The sequence below is a fragment of the Sciurus carolinensis genome, chromosome 3 (assembly GCF_902686445.1).
Source record: "Sciurus carolinensis chromosome 3, mSciCar1.2, whole genome shotgun sequence".
NCBI classification, from domain to species: domain Eukaryota; kingdom Metazoa; phylum Chordata; class Mammalia; order Rodentia; family Sciuridae; genus Sciurus; species Sciurus carolinensis.
Genome location: NC_062215.1, coordinates 51,024,103 through 51,041,258, shown reverse-complemented (window position 1 = coordinate 51,041,258; position 17,156 = coordinate 51,024,103). Strand labels below are relative to the sequence as shown.

Sequence of the window (17,156 nt, the reverse complement as noted above, 5' to 3'; positions counted from 1 at the left end):
CCCCAGATGCCTTGTCCGTATGTCCTCCACCCCTTGCCAATGGGATTTGTATCTGAAGGCACAACTCAAACTTTGGGCAGTTCATAAGATAGCCATAGCTTTTACTTCCTGCTTATATAAGGACTCAAGGTCGGCCAGAAGTGAGTGACTGGGACCTTCTTCTTTTCAATGTCTTTCCTAAGCATGTACATATTCACAGATTTCTAGATTCCCAGGAATATTGGAACTTTAAAAAGTTCCCTATGGCTTTCTATTGCTCAAGGATTTCCTTTTAAACTTCTACTGTTTGGGGCCAGGCTCTTGTTTGCTCTAACCAAAATCACAGCCTTAGGCAGCAAGATACCCTGATTGCTATTGTATTTGGTAATTCCTTGGGGGTAGTCTCCCCCAACCTTCCCACTGAGCTGTGAGTCACTGCAACCCTGTGAGAACGGATATTTTCCAGGTAGTTGCTAATTTGAGTAAAATATTGATTATACTACTAAATATTGATTATAGTGGGGTTTTTGATAAAGGTCCCAAAAAGGTCAGGCCACTCCACTAGCTTTGAGATTGCTAGTTTTTCCTTGCTACTTAGCTACCGAGGTACAATGCCATAGATACCACTATATTGAAATTTGGTTTTTTTTTTTTTTTTTTTGGATAGATGATTTTCAGTTCATTCTGTGGCTTTGGTACATTTTCAGAGTTCTGACATGGTTCAGTTTAGTTATTTTGCCAGTATTTTTTGTTGTTTTAAGTGAGAGTGGCTCACCAAGGTCCTCACTTCATTATCCAAGAAGTCAGTCTTACTTGAAAGCATTTTGAAAGGGGAAGTACCCCCAATTGGATGGGAAATGATCCAGGAGGAAGCATGAGGCATACAAGGAAAAGTGGAAAACATTTAGGAAAAGTGTACCATGACCTAAATTAGCAATGTCTTCCCACGCAAAAATGATCCATTATGCAGAAATAAAGCCTACATTAGAAGCAAACTGGAGGAAGGAAACGGGGAACTGCAGGCGGGAGGAAAGACAGGAGAGTGATGGGAACATACTAAGGTCCTTGTCCTCTTAATGGAAACACGCTTAAGACACTGACAAGGGAAAGAATAATTATAAGTAAGGGTCAAAATAAGTTAGGGTTAACAATCAAAGGAGAAAAAATTGAATGTATTATTTTATTTTGTCTTTTTTTGGTACCAGGGATTGAACCTAGGGGTCTTTAACCACTGAGTCACATCCCCAACCTTTTTTATTTTGAGACAAGGTCTTGCCAAGTTGCTTAGGGCCTTGCTAAGTTGCTGAGGCTGGCTTTCAACTTGTGATCCTCCTGCCTCAGCCTCCAGAGTTGCTGGGATTACAGATATGAGCCATCATGCCCAGCTGAATATATTATATTCAAAAAAGTAATTTGAGGAGGCTGGAATATAGCTCAGTTATGTTCAACATCTGTAGTAATTAGAGAAATGCAACTCAAAACTACCCTAAGATTTCATCTCATTCCAATTAGAATGGCTATTATCAAGAATACAAGGGAGATCCAAGATGGCGGACTAGAGGGAGGTTGCATTCCTTGTCACTCCGTAACTCCAGTTTCAAGCAGAGGATATCTGTTTCTTGGTGAGGCAGTTTTTGCTGCTTATCGATTCCCTGGTGTTTACCCCATTTGTCTGCTGTGATCACCTGCAGTCTGCCAGCATATCGATGCCTTTTTCGAGTGTAGATTGCTCACTGTCAGGCACCTATCATCCGCCACTTGCCTGCCTCTCGCCTCTCCATCGCCTGCCTTTCACCTACCCATCACCCACCACCTGAGGTTCACCTCCCAATCGTCTGACAGCTGCCAGCAGACTGACCGCAGACTGCCAGTGGAGTGCCAGCTGCCTGCTGTTGCCTGGAAGTTCTCTGTCACAGTACCTGCAGGTTTGATTACACGTGGCTGCTGCCATTTTGAGACAACAGCCAGGTCCCGTAGGACCCCTGGCTAGACTGGCTGAGCCCCATCTCCAGATCCCTCAGCCTGACCGATCACTCCCTGCCTCTGGGGTCCTCACATCGACTGACTGCTCCCTGCCGAAAGGACCCCAGACCAACTGACTGCGCCCTATCACCGGGACCCCAGACCGACTGATTGCACCCGGCCCCAGGATCCCGCAACCACACCAACCACACCAGACTTCCAGGACCCGGGCCTGACCAACCGCATCCCACCTCCAGGACCTCCAGCTGACCACGTCAACACCCTGAGATGCAGCTCCCCATTTGCCAACACATTTCAAAGCCAGAGTGGCCATCTTGGATAATCCTGGAAGCTGTAGCTCTGATCTTTAGGTGGGGCAAATCCCATCCTGAGACCTACTGCAGGCTTGAAGCTCATTGTCAGGTACCTCTCATGCATCAGGCTACTGAACTCTGGGAGGTTTCATTACTATATGACTGTTATACTATAGATTTTCTTTTTCTCCTTATTGAAAAAATTTAAGTTTTTATTTCTTTACTTTTCTTGCTCTCTTTTCCTTTTGTTTACCTGTTCCCTCAGAGTCTCTTTCTTCCCTTTTTGCATGCTAACATCCAATTTCTTTTGATTACACTCTCACCCTTTCTATTATCTAGAACTTCTGTATATTCTTTTCTAATCCCATTAACAGCTACATCCTACATCCCTCTGCATCCTCTTTGTCCTCCATTAGAAACTGCAGACCTTATTGCAAATCTGTTTTTTATACTGAAGATAATATTTGAACTCATTCTGTTTATTATGACAATTTTGTTATTGTCCTCATAGGGGCTATTTGGTCTAGGATTGCATAGTGTCTGAATTGGGCACTGCTAATATTGATCTCCCCTTAAAGAAAAGGTTTTAGAATCCTATAGGGCCATTATAAGCCTATAAGGGGAAATCTGGAATACCCCAGATCTGCACTGCTAGAGGGGAAGATACATGAACAACATGAAAAAACAAGGGAAGAAAATGGTCCAAACAAATCTAGATTCTATATTAATAGAATCCAATGACAGTATGTTAGAAGAAATGTCAGAAAAGGACTTCAGATTATACATGATTAAGATGATTTGCGAAGCAAAGGATGAGAGAAGACAGCAAATGCAGGCAATGAATGATAATACCAATAAGCAGTTGAAATAGCAACTGCAGGAAGCAAAAGATCATTTCAATAAAGAGATAGAGATTCTCAAAAAAAAAAAAAAAAAAAAAAAAAAAAAACCAAATGGAAATCCTTGAAATGAATGAAACAATAAACCAAATAAAAATCTCAATGGAAAGCATCACCAAAAGACTAGACCACTTGGAAGACAGAACCTCAGACAATGAAGACAAAATATTTAATCTTGAAAATAAAGTGGCCCAAACAGAGAAGATGGTAAGAAATCATGAGCAGAATCTCCAAGAACTATGGGACATCATGAAAAGACCAAATTTAAGAATTGTTGGGATTGAGGAAGGCACAGAGATACAAACCAAAGGAATGAACGACCTATTCAATGAAATAATATCAGAAAATTTCCCAAACCTGAAGAATGAAATGGAAAATCAAATACAAGAGGCTTACAGAACACCAAATGTACAAAATCACAACAGATCCACACCAAGGCACATTATAATGCCTAACATTCAAAATAAAGATAGGATTTTGAAGGCCGTGAGAGAAAAGCATCAGATTACAGATAGGGGGAAACCAATATGGATAGCAGCAGACTTCTCAACCCAGACTCTAAAAGCTAAAAGGGCCTGGAACAACATAGTTCAAGCTCTGAAAGAACATGGTTGCCAACCAAGAATCCTATACCCAGCAAAACTAACCTTCAGATTTGAAGATGAAATAAAATCCTTCCATGATAAACAAAAGTTAAAAGAATTTACAAATAGAAAGCCTGTGCTACAGAATGTTCTCAACAAAATATTCCATGAGGAGGAAATGAAAAACAACAATGTAGCTCAGCAAAGGGAGGAACTATCTTAGAGAAAAACCACTCAAAGGAGAAACCAAGCCAACTTAAAAACCAAAAATAAGCCCAAATGACTGGGAATATGAATCATATCTCAATAATAATCCTTAACATTAATGGCCTAAATTCATCAATCAAAAGACATAGATTGGCAGAATGGATGAAAAAGAAAGACCCAACAATATGCTGCCTGCAAGAGACTCATCTCATAGAAAAAGACATCTACAGACTAAACGTGAAAGGATGGGAAAAAACCTACCACGCACATGGACTCAGTAAAAAAGCAGAGGTTTCCATTCTTATATCAGATAAAGTGGACTTCAAGCCAAAGTTAGTCAGAAGGGATAAAGAAGGTCATTTCATACTGCTTAAGGGAACCATAAATCAGGAAGACATAGTGATAGTAAATATTTATGCCCCAAACAATGGTGTGTCCCTGTACATCAAACAAATCCTTCTCAATTTCAGGAATCACATAGACCACAACACAATAATTCTGGGTCACTTTAACACACCGCTGTCACCACTAGATAGAGCTTCCAAAGAAAAACCAAACAAAGAAACCATAGAACTCAATAACACAATCAATAACCTAGACTTAATAGACATATATAGAATATTCCATCCATCAATGAGCAGATTCACTTTCTTCTCAGCAGCACAAGGAACCTTCTCGAAAATAGACCATATGTTATGCCACAAAGCAGCCCTTAGGAAATGCAAAAAAATTGAGATACTGCCTTGTGTTCTATCAGATCATAATGGACTGAGAGTAGAAATCAATGACAAAATGAAAAACAGAAATTACTCCAACACCTGGAGACTAAATAATATGCTATTGAATGAAACATGGATAACAGAAAACATCAGGGAGGAGATAAAAAAAATTCTTAGAGGTCAATGAGAATGACCATACAACATATCAAAATCTCTGGGACACTATGAAAGTGGTACTAAGAGGAAAATTCATTGCATGGAGCACATTCCAGAAAAGAATGAAAAGTCAACAACTAAATGACCTAATATTACAGCTCAAAGCCCTAGAAAAAGAAGAACAGAATAACAGCAAAAGTAGTAGAAGACAGGAAATAATTAAAATCAGAGCTGAAATCAATGAAATTGAAACAAAAGAAACAATTCAAAAAATTGACAAAACAAAAAGTTGGTTTTGAAAAAGTAAACAAAATAGACAGACCCTTAACCACACTAACAAAGAAAAGGAGAGAGAAAACTCAAATTACTAAAATTCGTGATGAAAAAGGAAATATCACGACAGACACCACTGACATACATAACATAATGAGAAGCTACTTTGAAAATCTGTATTCCAACAAAACAGAAACTACCGAAGACATTGACAAATTTCTAGAGACATATGCTCCTCCCAAACTGAACCAGGAGGACATACACAATTTAAACAGATCAATATCAAGCAATGAAATAGAAGAAGCCATTAAAAGCTACCATCCAAGAAAAGCCCAGGACCAAACGGATTCTCGGCCGAGTTCTACAAGACCTTCAAAGAACTCATTCCAATACTTCTCAAAGTATTCCAGGAAATAGAAAAGGAGGGTACCCTACCAAACTCATTCTATGAAGCTGATATCACCCTCATACCCAAACCAGGCAAAGACACATCAAGGAAAGAAAATTTTAGACCAATATCCTTGATGAATACAGATGTAAAGATCCTTAACAAAATATTGGCAAACCGTATCCAAAAACATATTAAGAAAATTGTGCACCACGATCAAGTGGGGTCATCCCTGGAATGGAAGAATGGTTTAACATCCGTAAATCAATAAACGTAATCCATCATGTCAATAGACTTAAGGATAAGAATCATACGGTTATTTCAATTGACGCAGAAAAAGCGTTTGACAAAATACAACACCCCTTCATGCTGAAAACACTAGAAAAAATAGGGATAGTAGGAACATACCTGAACATTGTAAAGGCTATTTATGCTAAGCCCATGGCCAACATCATTCTTAATGGAGAAAAACTGAAACCATTCCCTTTAAAAATGGGAACAAGACAGGCATGCCCTCTTTCACCACTTCTATTCAACATTGTCCTCGAAACTCTAGCCAGAGTAATTAGACAGACTAAAGAAATTAAAGGGATACGAATAGAAAAAGAGGAACTTAAGCTGTCACTATTTGCTGATGACATGATTCTATATTTAGATCCAAAAAACTCCTCCAGAAAACTTCTAGACCTCATCAATGAATTCAGCAAAATAGCAGGCTATAAAATCAACACACATAAATCTAAAGCATTTTTATACCAAGCAATGAAACATCTGAAAGGAAAATGAGGAAAACAACTCCATTTGCAATAGGCTCAAAAAATAAAAATAAAATACTTGGGAATCAATCTAACCAAAGAGGTAAAAGGTCTCTACAATGAAAACTACAAAACATTGAAGAAAGAAATTGAGGAAGACCTTAGAAGATGGAAAGATCTCCCATGTTCTTGGATAGGCAGAATTAATATTGTCAAAATGGTTATACTACCAAAAGTGCTATACAAATTCAATGCAATCCCAATTAAAATCCCAATGACATACCTTACGGAAGTAGAGCAAGCAATCATGAAATTCATCTGGAAGAATAAGAAACCCAGAATAGCTAAAGCAATCCTTAGCAGGAAGAATGAAACAGGGAGTATCGCAATACCAGAACTTCATCTATACTACAAAGCAATAGTAACAAAAATGGCAGGGTATTGGTACCAAAATAGACAGGGAGATCAATGGTACAGAATAGAGGACATGGACACAAACCCAAATAAATACAATTTTCTCATACTGGACAAAGGTGCCAAAAATATGCAATGGAGAAAAGATAGCCTGTTCAACAAATGGTGCTGGGAAAACTGGAAATCCATATGCAGCAGAATGAAATTAAATTCCTATCTCTCACCCTGTACAAAACTCAACTCAAAATGGACCATGGACCTTGGAATCAGACCAGAGACCTTGCATCTTATAGAAGAAAAAGTAGGTCCAAATATTCAACATGTTGGCTTAGGATCAGACTTCCTTAACAGGACTCCCATAGCACAAGAAATAAAAGCAAGAATCAATAACTGGGATAGATTCAAACTAAAAAGCTTTCTCTCAGCAAAGGAAACTATCAGCAATGTGAATAGAGAACCTACAGAATGGGAGAAAATCTTTGCCACTCATACTTCAGATAGAGTACTAATTTCCAGAATATATAAAGAACTCAAAAAACTCTACACCAAGAATACAAATAACCCAATCAACAAATGGGCTAAGGAAATGAACAGACACTTCATAGAAGAAGGTCTACAAGCAATCAACAGATATATGAAAAAATGTTCAACATCTCTAGTAAGAAGAAAAATGCAAATCAAAACCACCCTAAGATTCCATCTCACCCCAATTAGAATGGCGATTATCAAGAATACAAGCAATAATAGGTGTTGGCGAGGATGTGGAGGAAAAGGTTCACTCATACATTGCTGGTGGGGTTGCAAATTAGTGCAGCCACTCTGGAAAGCAGTATGGAGATTCCTCAGAAAGCTTGGAATGGAACCACCATTTGACCCAGCTATCCCACTCCTCGGCCTATACCCAAAGGTCTTAAAATCAGCATACTACAGAGATACAGCCACATCAATGTTCATAGCTGCTCAATTCACAATAGCCAGATTGTGGAACCAACCTAGATGCCCTTCAATTGATGAATGGATAAAGAAACCATGGTATATATATATATATATATATATATATATATACACAATGGAATATTACTCAGCTATAAAGAATAATAAAATTATGGCATTTGCAGGCAAATGGATGAAAGTGGAGAATATCATGCTGAGATAAGTCAATCTCAAAAAACCAAAGGACAAATGATCTCACTTATAAATGGATGATGACACATAATGGGGGGTGGGAGGGGGGCAAGAATGTAGGAAGGAGGGACTGTATAGAGGGAAAAGAGGGGTGGGGAGGGGTGGGGGGAAGGAAAAAATAACAGAATGAATCAAACACCATTCCCTATGTAAATGTATGATTATGCAAATGGTATGCGGTTATTCCATGTACAAACAGAAACAACATGTATCCCATTTGTTTACAATAAAAATAAATTTAAAAAAAGAATACAAGCAACAATAGGTGTTGGCAAGGATGTGGGGAAAAAGGTACACTCATACATTGCTGATGGGATTACAAATTGGTGCAGCCACTCTGGAAAGCAGTGTGGAGATTCCTCAGAAAACTTGGACTGGACCCACCATTTGATCCAGTTATCCCACTCCTTTGTTTATACCCAGAGGATTTAAAATCAGATACTACAGTGATGCAGCCACCTCAATGTTTATAGCAGCTCAATTCACAATAGCTAGATTGTGGAACCAACCTAGATGCCCTAAAACAGATGAATGGATAAAGAAACTGTGGTATATATACACAATGGAATTTTACTCAGCCATACAGAAGAGTAAAATTATGACATTTGCAGTAAATGGATGGCGTTGGAGAATATCATGCTAAGTGAAATAAGCCAATCTCCAAACACCAAAGGTCAAATGCTTTCTCTGATAAGTGGGTGCTGATACATAATGGAGCGGGGAGGGGGTAAGGAATAATGGAGAAACTTTGGATTGTGTAGAGGGAAATGAGGGGAGTTGAGGGGGTGGGGGGAAGGAAAGATGGTGGAATGAGACAAACATCATTACCCTATGTACATGTATGGTTACATGAATGGTGTGTCTCTACATCATGTATAACCAGAGAAATGAAAAGTTGTACTCCATTTATGTACAATGAATCAAAGTGCATTTTGCTGTCATGTATAACTGAACAGAACAAACAATAAAAAAATTAAATTTGATCTAGTTAATGGAAGGTAGAAATTCAAACTTCAATGGATGGAAGAAAAATTCTGAACTGTGCTAAAGAAGAAGGAAAGGAAAGAAGGTAAAGTCAATAGAGAACACAAAATGAGATGGTAGAAATAAGTCTTAACAATAATATAAATGTAGAGTAGTTAAACTCACAAATCAAAATATAGGGACTCTGATTAGCTATGAAGACAAACTCAAATAAGGTACTATAAGCAAGAGGCCATCTAAGCAAAATTAGAAAATAAAAGGTTAAAAAATCCAGACACATTAAAAAAAAATGGAAGAACTCCAGTGTCACAAATTTAACATGATAATGACAATTAATTTAGAGTGAAAAATAGCATAAAGGACAAAAACAGATGTTACATACTAATGAAGAATAATAAATTAAGACAAAATAATCATAAACATAAAGACACCAGCAAAGCAACAATGTGGCTTCAAAGTATATAAAGCAACAGTCAACTAAAATGGTAGAAATTGATATGTCAGTAATTACATTGGGAAATTTTAGCACATCTCTTTTAGGATATGGTAAATCAGGAAAACCAAAAGTGTTTTACTCCTCAAGCCAAGAAGTAAAATCAATAATCAATAAATGGGATGGTATCAAACTAAAAAGCTTCTTTGCTGCAAAGGAAACAATCAAGTCTGTGAAGAGAGCACCTACAGAATGGGAGAAAATCTTTGCCACCTAAACCTCAGATACAGCATTAATCTCCAGGACATATAAAGAACTCGAAAAACTTAACACCAAAAGAACAAATAACCCAATCAACAAATGGGCAAAGGAACTTAACAGACACTTCACAGAAGAAGAAATACAATTGGTCAACCAATATATGAAAAAATGTTCATTATCTCTAGCTATTAGAGAAATGCAAATTAAAACTACACTGAGATTTCATCTTGCTTCAGTCAGAATGACAATTATCAAGAATACAAATAACAGCTAGAAAGCAGTATGGAGGGAAATTCCTCAGAAAACTTGGAATGGAACAACTATTTGATCAAGTTATCCCATTCCTTGTCATATACCCAAAGGACTTAAAACCAGCATACTACAGTGACATAGCCACATCAATGTTTATTGCAGTTTAATTCACAAAAGTGAACTATGGAATCAATCTAGGTGACCTTCAACAGATGAATGGATAAAGAAAATGTGGTACATATACACAATGAAATATTACTCAGCCTTGAAGAAAAATGAAATTATGGCATTTGCCAGTAAATGGATGGAACTGGAGATTATCGTGCTAAGTGAAATAAGCCAATCCCAAAAAACCAAAGGCTGAATGTTCTCTTTGATTGCAGATGCTGACTCACAATAGGTGTGGGAGAGGAAGGAGTAGAAGTTCACTGAATTAGATAGGAGGAAGTGGGGGGAAGGGAGGGGAGGTGGGTATAGGAAAGACGGTGGAATGAATCAGACATAACTTTCCTATGTTAATATATGAATACACGACCAGTGTAACTCCACATCATGTACAACCACAAGAATGGGAAGTTATACTCCAGTATGTATATGTCAAATCAAAATACATTCCACTGTCATGTATAACTAAAAAGAACAAATAAAAATTTTAGAACAAAGAGAAATAAAGTGCTTAAATTTTGAAAGAAAAAATAATCATTTTAGTTCATTTTCTGCAAATACCTGATGCTGGATTCTTACAAGAAAGGTTTCTACAAAACTTGTTCAAGCTCAAGCTTTGGTTGCAATGAGACAAATAATTCTGGGCACAAATTGACAAAGAAGAGTCGTTGTTGTTTAAATTGTTTTGCTTTCTAAGTACTTCTTTAGTCCCCATCCAAGATAATGCTAAGTAAAATCCAGACATCACCACACTACCTCTGCTGTCTGTGGAAGGCAGGATTTCTTTAGTGTCTAAACATCCTGAGCTCCCAAGTTGGTCTGACTTCAAGGTCCCAGGGAAAGACATGGTGGGGTTTTTTTGTTGTTGACAGCCAAGCTCTGAGCAAGGTGAGACAGTTGTCTGCAAGGGGAAAGGCAATCAGATCCCTCTTAAAACTTTCCTTCAAAATGACGGGCCCCTGGGGGCATGTCCACAGCAATTTTACCTCAGGGGGTTCAGAGGTGAATTCAGTCCTAGCTTTCACCGAATTCACCTCTCTCAGGGGAGGCTTCTTCCTATTCTCCCAAAGAAGCCTAAAAATCAAGCCAGTAAACCTCCAAGAAAAGAGGCTTTGATGAAAAGCAAGTATTAGTTGCTCTCCTTTCTGGAAGTGTGGTGTCTTTTCTGGGTAAAGGGCACACAGATTTTGGTGTCACTTGCCAAGAACAATAGAAAGAGAGAGGCACTCTTTGTTGATGCCATCTGCTTCCATCATGAAAGGAAGAGATCATAGCATGGTGGTAGCGGAGGTTCTTTCTTCAAGTTCTCCAGTGACAAATTTACTCACCTTTTCCACTGGCAATGAGGGACCAGTGAGTGACCGGTGAAATTTGACTTACTGGTAAATACTTGGGAGGTCCTCTCTATAGTCATCCACAAAACCAAAAACTGGTGAGACTTGGGCAGACAGGGTTGGAAGGGGATGGGGTCTGAGAAGCAGGAGGCAGGTGCCTGTGAATTATTTTATTCTTGTGACTTTGACGGCTTGTCAGTCCTATGAGACTCCAAGAGGTACATGCAATCATGTACCCATTTCTTCCATTTTACACTGACTCCCCCAACTCTGATCCAAGGAAGGGATAACCTGGGCTACTCTGGGCTGGCAGGGCTGGTGGTACCTCTATTTCTTTCTCTTCCTTTTCCTTCCTTCCTTCCTTCCTTCCTTCCTTCCTTCCTTCCTTCCTTCCTTCCTTCCTTCCTTCCTTCTTATACTAGGGATTGAACCCAGGGTCACTTGACCACTAAGCTACATACCTGGTCCTTTTTTATTTTTTATTTTTATTTTGAGTCAGGGTCTCACTAAGTTGCTTAGGGCCCCATTAAATTGCTGAGGCTGGTCTCAAGCTACAGCCCTCCTGCTTCACCCTCCCAAGTTGCTGGGATTACAGGTCTGTGCCGCCATGCCTTGGGTTTGGCTCTTGTTTTCTCATGGGACAATCACAGTGAAAGCCGCTGTGACCATCCCCTTTGCTCAGACTCCTTTCCTTGACCCACTTTCCGTCTCTCACAAGGCCAGCTCAGCATCCCACCGTCACCAGCAGCTACAGGACTTCAGGGAGCCAGCTTCACCCTGAGTCTGGGAAGGGCGCAGGGCCAGGCTGCCCAAGGAAGCAGGCTGCCAGTTCTCCCAGTGTGTTTGGTGCCCGTTGGTGGAAAGCTTCCAAACCCTGGTTGAACCTCCTCTTCTCTGCCCATTCTGACTGCTTTCAGGAGCCCTCTTCAGCTCTAGCTCAGGCCATGTGGAACTAGAACATGGTTTTCCAGGTCTGTGATGATGCACCTGCCTTTTAGAAAGGGTAGAGCGGTTGTGGGGAGCAGGCTGCGTCCTCTCAGAGTTACTCCATGATATATAGAACTGTCACTCCATTTCAAATACAAATGCCAAAGCAGAGTGACTCACACATTGTTTGTGCAAGTAAGCAATTACCATCTGCCCTGCAAAACCACAAGGCTCAAATTGATAAATTATAAGTGCCAACTTATCAAACTAAATCAAGGAGTACCTAGATGTGTGGACATTCCAAATCATACCATGAACATCAGACATGGGAGCTTACCAGCCTTACCAGACGCAACCCCTTCACCTGAGACCCATAAGAGGAGGACCCTCCTCACCCCCAATACTGGATGTGGTGGCACCCTGGCCCCGTCACCAGGTTACTTGTCACAAGACTTGCCCAGGAAAATCGCCACAGTGACAAACCTTTGGATCTCTGTTCTTGGACTTCAGCAGAGTGTGGTTTCTCATGCCTGATGACCACACTTGGCCTACTCCATGTTTGAGCTGACACCTCAAACTGATGCTCTAAGCTGACACTCTGAAACTGAAACTGCCATCCAGACCCTCTTCTTTGGCAACTCTGCAGGACTGATTCATTAAAACACTTATCTGTCTGACCACCTACAGCAACTCTTTGACTCTACATTCGTATTTTTCTCTGCCTGTGCTCTTAGCACAGCATTTTGTAACTCTGCAGCCATCTTAGCACTTTCTTAGTCTTTATATGACTTACACACATATCCTTGTGTAAAGTGTGATGTGTGACTTGAGTGTTACAGATATTAGAAATTAAGACTGGAGTCTGAGGCAGGAGGACCACAAGTTCAAGGCCAGCCTCAGCAACTTAGTGAGGCTCTCAACAACTTAGTGAGATCCTGTCTCAAAATAAAAAGTAAAAAATGGCTGGGATGTGGCTCAGTGCCAAAGTGCAAAGTGATCCTGGGTTCAATCCCCAGTACCAAAAAAAAAAAAAAAAGGAAAGAAATTAAGACTGGAATAAAATAAAATAACTAGTGCTTGCCTGGCTTATGACTATCAGGTGAACTGTGAGTATTTGGTAAATGAACTGCCACTACTGAAAATCCTATAGCTTATGACATTGTGGAAAGACACAAATGTGTTTGGTCTACTTAATGACACAGTTTGCTCATGATACAGGTGTCCAAGGCTACTCCATGATATATAGAACAGCTACTCCATTCTGAATACAAAAGTCCAGACACAGCTGAGGGGAATGCTGGCAGCCACAGGCAGGCATCCACACACTGAAGGCACCTGCCTAGAACTCTCCATCTATGACAGCCCCCACACTGGACCCATCCACAGACACAGAGTCCTAGCCTTCACAGAGCGTCCTTCGGGCTCATCCTGCTGCCTCCTGGTCCCTGGCTTTGAGGTCACATGGTAAGCCTTGTAGGGCTAAGTCTTTGGGCTTAAGGTAGCCACTCTGCACAAGACAAGGGACTTTGAGTCAGTTTTGGGGGACAGAGATGGACATTTATATGTAGCCCTGGTATCTACCAGGTTCCAGAATACCATGCTTCTTTGAGTGAGGTGGGCCAAGGTAGAATGATCTTGCCTCAAAGGAATAAACCATATCAAGGTCAAGCAGCACCACTTAGAAGGTCATAGAGGTCAAGACCCTCATTTTTCAGAGCCCAGTGGGGTCATTGACTGGTTCAAGGGATCATATCTTAAACTTTATTTCTGTAGCAGAATTCACCTCACAAATCATGCTCCTATCAAAGGTCACAGGATCTAGGGACTAGAAAGAGCTTCAGTTTGTGTAAGGTAATATCCTGAAGCCATTTCATAGCTAGGCTTGAAAAATGATATAAGTTTCATAAACATGGCTGGGGATAAGTCTCTGGTTGCTTTAGATGTCTTCTGCTTGTCTCTGGTCTCAGTGACAGTCAGATTATGGGGGGATGCTAGCAGGAAGTTAGAAGCTACTTGCTGGATTGTCTCTAGTGCTTCTGACCTGGGCGTTGATTTCATTTTTGGACTGACAGTGTCATGGGCTTCAGTGGCTCTGCCAATTCTGTTGATTATCCCCTTTATTCCATGGGTCCAACATTGCAAAATTGTTCATGATCCTTGATACCATCTTCTTCCTTAACCTCCCATCTCACTATCCAATCAATAAGGGTAATTCCAACTCTTATATACATTTTGTTGTCATTTGAACCTCGTCCTCTTTTTTTTTTTCAAAAGGCCAAAAAGTTTTTACTCTGTGAGCCTCTTCTGTGGAAGGAGAGCTGGGCAGAGTACAAGGTGTCCACAGGAGGTGGGGCGGGGAGGGCGGGGAGCTGTGGGGGTTGCAGATTTATTTCCTGTAGGGGCAGAAATGAGAGGAGCAGAGGTGGCTGCACCCTCCTCACAGGCTCTGGAGGGGCACTAGTCCTGGTGCCCAGTTCTGACACCTGCCCCTCCTGAGTTCACACTGGAGTCCTCGAAGTCCTCAAACCACATGGCCTGCCTGAAGCCCAGGTCAGGAGAGGAATTCTTGGCAGAGGGAAAAAGCTGGCACGGGCCAACCAAGGCTACTTGGAGTTCTTCCTGGGGCTTGGCAGGAAGAGGGCACAGCTGAGGCAGGAAGACCTGAAGCCAGTAGGAGAGTCATTTTGCCTGCTGGAGTTGTGCCCCAGACTCTTCAGCTTTGAGGTTCGGGGTTTCAGTACAGGAATGCAGGGTGAAGCTCAAAGCTCATCAGGGTGGCTGTGCGGGAGGGGAGATGATTTCTGGATGCCCTCTTCTTCCTCGGGGCTGGGGTCTCCCTCAAGGTCCCCCAACTCCTTCCTCTGCTTGCTGCTGCTGCTCCTGCTGCCTGAAGCCTTGGCCCTGCTGCTCTTCTTCTTGGACTTTTTCCCTCCCAGGGCAGCTGTGTCCCCCTTCTTGCCAGACCACCGTTCTGCCGGCAACTGGTGTCCTTTCCCTTCAGCACATGGTTGGCGCAGAGGAATTCAGTCAGGTCCTCCTCCTGGTGGTTCCCGTACCAATCTTCGATCACCTCCTCAAACTCCTCCACTAGCACATCACACTGCTTCTTGAGGTCAGCGACCTCGGCAGAAGTCTCATTCCACAGCTCACAGGGGATGTCCATCACCACCTTGACCCCTTTGTGTACCAGGTTGTGCAGTGTCTCAAAAGTCTCCGACATGCCCTTCGCATTTGCTGGGCAGTCGAACCCAGTCGGTCTCTTCGGCGCTGGCCTGCCTCGGGCCCAGTTCCGGGGCGGGTAGTTGCAGCAGCAGCAGCAGCAGCAACAAGGGGAGAAGCAGAAGACAGAGGGGCGCGGGTTGGCAACGACTCCATGTCCCAGCCGGACCCGACCCGAGCGGACCCGGCGGCGCTTCCTCTAACGGCGCGCGCTCAGCACCTTCCCCGAGCCGCTTCCTGAACCTCGTCCTCTTTAAAAAATTAATTTCAAAACTTAGTGACATGGTATAGTTGCCATTTATTTATTTATTTACTTTGGTAGTGTTGGCGATAGAGCCCAGGGTCTCAGGCATGCTAGGAAAGTTCTCTATCACTGATCTCCACCACCAGGTCCTATCCTTACCTTCTCATGGGGTGCAGCCCCTTCTTGCCTGGACAGTTGCTGCGGTCTATCCAAAACAGACAACTCCTCCTACTCAGACTTACCGTTCACAATGCAACCAGCAAGAGAGTCAAACACTTTAAACGCTTCTCCATGGGCTGGTAAAATCTTCACTTTGCTAGAAGCAACGTGGTGTTCAGAAGAGCCAGGAGACTTTTTAGTGGTCAGATCTGGGTTCAAGCTATGGCTCTACCAACCATCTAATAATCATGAAACTAGGCAACTGAGTAGATAACCTCTTTGAGCTTCAGTCTCTCCTGCTGTGTTTAGCAGTATCATATGCAGGTGTTAGGCACAGAGAGGAGGTAAAGTTCAACTACTGTGAGTTCCCTTTCTCTTGGGTTGACATATAGAATGTTCAACCTACTTCTCCAAACTTATTTGCCATGAATCCCACGTGAAATTCACACACAAACTTAATGTCTTATCCCTACTGTGCCACTACCTCTGATCATTGCTGCTCTTTTAGGAATGACCTCCTTATCTGAATTCATTTAGCATAGTGGTTAAGAGGATGGACTCCAGGGTCAGACAGTTATAGCTTTGAACTTTAACCTTTCTGAGTCCTAGTCACTCCATCTGTAAAATGAGGCTATAGTCATACCTCTCTTCATAAAGTTGACTACATTAGACAAGCTCTGCTTTCAGCCCAGGATTCTTGCCAGTCTGGGAGCCCAGATTTGTCCCTGAGCGCCAACTCTGCTTAATTTAAAAGACCACTGAGAGAACTGCTAATGTGGACATTTTCCAAAACATCTTCTAGGGAACACTAATTCTGCAAGATCATGATTGGTGTTTTCATGGAAAAAAGGTTTTGACAGCAAATACAGAATGGGATTTATAGGTCAAACCAAAGCTAAACAAGTCTGTCAGCTACAGGGTCTTTGAGAGTCTTTATTTGCTAATAGGCACTGTAAATTTCTAAGAGGTGACAATAATGTACTTCATTTTCCAAAGGTGTTTGACTGCAGAATCCTTTTTTCATTGCTCTCTCTAACCCTCCACCCCACTAGAAATAAGTGTTCTACAAAACTCAATTAGAAAACAATGGTCTAAAGAAATATGAACAAAATAACTAATGACTCATTCAATATTTACTTTCCTCTCCACCAGAACCAAGAAATGTCAGACTCAATATCTCTGAGATCCACAAGTCCTGGAACTAAGACTTCATTTCTTTGATTTGGGGAAACTTTCCTGAATCACTGACTAGAGTAGCTGATAGATTAAAAGTCACAACTGGAAGTTTCAGTCTTTCTGGCCGGGTCTTTCCTTCTTTTAATATGCAGGCTTGTTTCACAATC

The 17,156-nt window shown here is 41.3% G+C and overlaps 1 protein-coding gene across 1 annotated transcript; it reads right to left on the bottom strand.

Annotated features, from left to right (window-relative positions):
• Nucleotides 1–14,822: 14,822 nt before the first annotated feature.
• Nucleotides 14,823–15,488, bottom strand: LOC124980913 (protein canopy homolog 3-like). The gene is given in 2 exon segments (XM_047546971.1): nt 14,823–15,168; nt 15,171–15,488. Coding segments are annotated over 2 exon segments (459 nt in total). The 5' UTR covers nt 15,412–15,488; the 3' UTR covers nt 14,823–14,950.
• Between the last annotated feature and the right edge of the window lie 1,668 nt (nt 15,489–17,156).